Source organism: Leucopleurus acutus (assembly GCF_964270905.1).
Source record: "Leucopleurus acutus genome assembly, chromosome: 16".
NCBI lineage: Eukaryota > Metazoa > Chordata > Mammalia > Artiodactyla > Delphinidae > Leucopleurus > Leucopleurus acutus.
In genome coordinates this window covers 77,193,070-77,198,428 of record NC_139158.1, presented here as the reverse complement: position 1 = coordinate 77,198,428, position 5,359 = coordinate 77,193,070, and the positions used below count along the sequence as shown (strand labels likewise).

At 48.0% G+C, this 5,359-nt stretch overlaps 1 protein-coding gene across 1 annotated transcript; it reads right to left on the bottom strand.

Moving 5' to 3' along the window:
• Nucleotides 1–2,712: 2,712 nt before the first annotated feature.
• Nucleotides 2,713–5,046, bottom strand: MOCS3 (molybdenum cofactor synthesis 3; the record flags this gene model as incomplete). The annotated part of the gene is made up of 1 exon (XM_082856974.1): nt 2,713–5,046. The coding sequence occupies one exon, from the start codon at nt 5,044–5,046 to the stop codon at nt 3,679–3,681; it is 1,368 nt and encodes a 455-aa protein (XP_082713100.1). The 3' UTR covers nt 2,713–3,678.
• Between the last annotated feature and the right edge of the window lie 313 nt (nt 5,047–5,359).

The window sequence follows — 5,359 nt, the reverse complement described above, 5'->3', positions numbered from 1 at the left end:
TGTTCACAGCCTGACATGCCTCTTCAAGTTTCTCGAACATTACAGGTTTATTTGTCTCAGGGTCTTCCCACTTGTATTCCTTCCAGTATGGGATGGTCTCCCAGACCTAACTGGCTTCTTCTCACCACTCATGCTTTGTGTTTCATGTCAACCCTTCTCTGAATCTATCCAAAATAGCTTCCCCTCCCCACTCCAATACATCACATAGTTTTGTCTTTTATAGCACTTATCACTAACCTACTTGTTGACTTGTCTCCCCCTGTCCATTTAAATGTAAACTCCATAGCAATAGGAAATCTCTCTCTTTTTTTTTTTTTTTTCTGGCTGCACCTCGCAGCTTGTGGGATGTTAGTTCCCTGACCAGGGATTGAACCCGGGCCCCCAGCAGGGGAAGTGCAGAGTCCTAACCACTGGACCACCAGGGAATTCCCTCTTGTTCATCTTTCTTTATCCCAGAGCTTAGAATGGTAACTGGTACACTTGATGTTCAATGAAAAGGAAAAAAGTTATCTGGTTCAAATCCCATCTGATTGTAAAATGCTAGCTACAAGAGAAAAGAGAATTTCAAAGAATAAAAAGATCTGGGTCCTGTCATGGATACTTGTCATATTCTTAACAGCCTATCTTCTGAAAAATCATTCCCTAATCTGAGAAAAATCCCAGGTCATGAGTTCAGCCTCCCTACTGTAGATGTCGGAACTCAAATTCCCAGCAGCTCTTGCAGCTAGGATGAAGGCATGTGACCAGGCTCTACTTACCAGACACACCCTCATAAGACTGACTCAGTAGAGTGGTGGAAAGAAACTCTGCTCTCTGGCCCCTAGGCTGTGGCTGAGGTGTTGCGCTTTCTGGAAGAGCATGGAGGCAAGTCAAGTGTTTGGCGAGGCTGTGCTGCCGGCTTCCTCTAGTACTAGATGGAACGGCACAGCACAGACAGAGTTCTCAGGTCAGTTCTGTGCATGGTCTTGGGCATCGTTCCTGGAAGTACAGTTTCGAGTGTTCCCCCAAATTCTCAAAAGCACCTCAGATCACTTTAAAGCTTTTTTTAAAAAATTTTTTTACATTTTATTTATTTTGGGCTATGTTGGGTCTTCGTTGCTGTGCATGGGCTTTCTCTAGTTGCAGTGAGCGGAGGCTACTCTTCGTTTGGCGCACGGGCTTCTCATTGTGGTGGCTTCTCTTGTTGCAGAGCATGGGCTCTAGGCGCGTGGGCTTCAGTAGTTGTGGCACGCAGGCTCAGTAGTTGTGGCTTGCGGGCTCTAGAGCGCAGGCTCAGTAGTTGTGGCACACGGGCTTAGTTGCTCTGCAGCATGTGGGATCTTCCCGGGCCAGGGCTCAAACCCATGTCCCCTGCATTGGCAGGCGGATTCTTAACCACTGAGCCACCAGGGAAGCCCTCAGATCAGTTTAATAAGCCCTTCTCTCAATCAGTCAGGGTCAACTTCTGTTGCCTGTCCCACTGACAACCAGGTTTGCAGGAACTAGCAAATCTGCCTAACTTTAGGACATCTGTCTTTACAGAATGAACTAGTTCCTCCTCTGTCCACCTGATTGTTTCCTGATATATATCAGAATTAGCTCACTTCCCAGGAGTAAGAAGTGTGACAGAGGCCAGCCATCTTTGTTCTCCTCTCCAGGTCTGTCAGTTATTTCCACCTCTCCTTGGGAGAAACAGTCATAAGAAACCTGCTTTGTCTTTATAACAAAGGCCTATCATACTTTAAGCATGCCTATTCCAAAATGAGCTATAATATGTCTCACACTCAAAAAGTGATGTCTCATTTTGAATTTGATTATTAAACAATACCATCCTTTTATCATAAAACAAGAGTCTGTGTCAGAGGCTGCAAACTGGTGAGAAATTCTGACCTGCAGAGGGTTTTGTCTGGCCCACAACGCTTTTAATCTTTAAAAATTGTACTCAGAGGGCTTCCCCAGTGGCGCAGTGGTTGAGAGTCCGCCTGCCAATGCAGGGGACGTGGGTTTGTGCCCTGGTCTGGGAAGATCCCGCATGCCGCGGAATGGCTGGGCCCGTGAGCCATGGCTGCTGAGCCTGCGTGTCCGGAGCCTGTGCTCCGCAACGGGAGAGGCCACAACAGTGAGAGGCCTGTGTACCGCAAAAAAAAAAAAAAAAATTGTACTCAGCGATACAAACATTTTACATTTACATCTGTGATTTCTGATGATTATAGCCTGCCACACAACAATCAGCTAGAGAATAGAGGCCCCCTTTTGATATATCATGGATTGTTCAATTTGCCTCTACTATATACTCACATACCAAATTTTTGCTTTTAATTTTGTTGCATAATACGTTGGAAGTTGGGCATACTACCTGCCATTTCATGAAAAAGCTATTTAATAAGTACACAAACATAAAAACACCAACATTTTATACTGCTATAAAACACTGGAATAGATTAAATCAAAATAGAAAAGGTAAATTAAAGGGGAGAGGCGGGGAGCTGTTCAGTGGGTATAAAGTCTCAGTCATGCAGGATGGAGGCTTCTGGAATCTGGTGCCCAGCATGTGCACAGAGTTGACAATATTGTATTGTACATGTGGCGACTGTCAGGAGGGTGAATTTTATGTTATGTGGGGGGTATTTTTGCCACAATAAAAAAAATGTAATTCACAACATTAACAGAAGAAAAAAAGCACATAAAAATGCAGAACTATACAGAATTTAATTTATTCTGATAGGAGGTATTTATCTACAGTAGAGCAGTAACAAGTAATATTGGTTAAATATTCAAAGTTCTTCACCTGAAACTGCAAAGGAGAGAAGAATGTTCATTATTTCACTTTAATTCAATATTGTATTTGGCATTCTGGCCATACAGTAAAGACAAAAATAAAAATAACAGGTTGGACAGGGACAAAAGGACAGGGGAGGGCAGAAGGCTGGGACTTGGGACTTGAAGATTCCAAAGCAAGCCAAACCACACAGTTTAGAAATTTCTGTATGTGTCCACATAAGGTGGACCCTGAAGTTAAGTCTAAGAAAACAACAGCAATTTATAAAAGAAACTGACATGCTGCAAAGGTGGTTTCTATCTTGCTAGACTGTAAATATCTTACTTGGCTATTAACTGAAAATATTTAATCGAATGACCACTTCCCAGCTAAGTTTCATTTTAATGTTTTAACAATTTACATTTTAAACACTGAATTCTCTAGGGCATGTTCCATCATTTGAATTAGAAATAACACGCAAAGAATGTCTTAGTAAACAATAAACTTATCTTAACTATATCATCCATGATCAATTCAGTAACTATATTACACCTTTCCAAGCAATAAAATGGACAACTTTAAAGAGCTTTTTAATTGGGAGATTTAAAAAAAAAAAGGCAGGACACGCAAATGACCTGCAGTTCAAAACACAAAGTCCTGTCATTTACATTCTATCCCACCTGTTCAACACACCATCCAAGTGCTGCAAACACAAGACAGTTCAGAGGAACAGTGTTATAACCCCTTAATTGCTACATCACCCAGTAAGTTACAATTAAAAAGCTCCTTATAAAAAGAAGTCCACCTATCCGCAGATATTGGAGAATCCCAGGCTGTTCCGTACATTACTGAAAAAAAATGCAAATACATTCATAAAGGCAAAAAAACTTTAGGTAACATGACAACACACATCTTTCGCTGGTCAGACTCTACCGGCCATCTCAGTATTGCGGAAACGTTCCATCGATTTTGGCAGCCCAGGCCATGAGGCCTCCCACAACATCCCGAACTGTTAAAGAGTCTAAGTCTGTCCAGGACTGCAGGATCTTCACGGCTTTCTGGGAGTCATTGCCCAGTTTGCAGATCACATAAATGGGGAGAGATACCCCTTCCTGTGTGCCCTGCTTCCCTTCCCGGATTGCTTCTCCCAAGAGTTTCAGGCTCTCCGCATTCCTCCGTTCCAAAAGTTTCAAAGGGATGTGTAGGGAGTGAGGCAACCGACACAGGTCCACCTCCACTGGAGGCCTGACGTCCAGCAACACGTGGGGTGACCCGGAATCCAGAAGTCGCTTATAGTCGACGACAGAAATTCGCTCCTCTGGGCTCAGTAACTGTAGGGAGCGGCACTTATCGGTGGCCGAGGAGCCACAGAAGCTTTCGTAGTCCTGCAGATCAGTCACAGTGGGCCGCTCCCCGCAAGCTGCACAGTCGGGCCTGCGCCTCCGCAGCCGAATACAGCGGAAATGACCTCCGAGGGCATCAAAGAGCAACAGGCTGCCACTGTAAGAGGGGCCCAGACCTGCAGCGATCTTCAACACTTCCAGCGCCTGCAGGCAGCCCAGGACCCCGGTAACCACACCAAGCACCCCGCCATCCGCGCAGCTGGTCACCGTCTCCGCCGGAGGTGGTTGCGGAAACACGCAGCGATAGCAAGGCCCACCGCCGTAGTGGTAGACTGTGAGTTGGCCCTCGAAGCGCAGGGCGCTGGCCGACACGAGGGGCCGGCCGGTTAGCACACAGGCATCGTTAACCAGGTAGCGAGTGGGCACGTTGTCGGAGCAATCAGCCACCACGTCATAGCGGCCAACCAGGTCTAGTGCGGTGGCTGGCGTAAGCGCCTGGGCGTAGGGCACGCACTCCACCGCCGAATTGAGACGGCGCAGTGTAGCGGCAGCCGAAAAGACCTTGGCCTGGCCGGCCAGTGCCTCGCCGTGCAGCACCTGACGGGCCAGGTTGCTCACTTCTACTACGTCGTAGTCCACAAGGCCCAGGCGGCCGACGCCGGCCGCTGCCAGGTACTGCGCCAGTGGGCACCCGAGCCCCCCGCAGCCCACGACCAGCACGGACGCGGTCGCCAGGCGCAGCTGTCCCTGCACGCCCAGCTCAGGCAGCACGAGCTGCCGGCTGTAGCGCAGAATCTCATCTCGGGACAGGGCGGCCTTCGGCGGCAGGGGAGACACCGGAACCAACCGCTCTGACTCCTGCTCGGCCAGAAGAGCCGCCGCCAGCCTCCGCTTCAGGGAACTCAGCTCCTCCTCACGCTGGGCAACTTCAGCCTGCAAAGCGAGCACCTCCTCCCTGGCCGCCATGGCAGCCTCTTTGGGAGGTTGTCAAAGGCATTTCCGTTTCCGGCTTTCCCTCTTCTTGAGACTGGAATAAACTAAACAACTCTATGGAGCTTGGGGAAAGGTGATTAACAGATATGTATTTTTCTGAAGCAACCGTCAGATTCAACTTGAAAGAGTCACAAGTCCTGACTGTTTCCAATGGAACTACGCAGAGAGCCTTAGGAGGACTAGAACTCGCCACCCGGACCATCCCCCTCCTCCCGGCTTTGGTACGTTCCGACGCGTCCTCTTCCCGCGCCGCGTTGACGTCATTCCGCTTCCGGCGCCTGGTGCA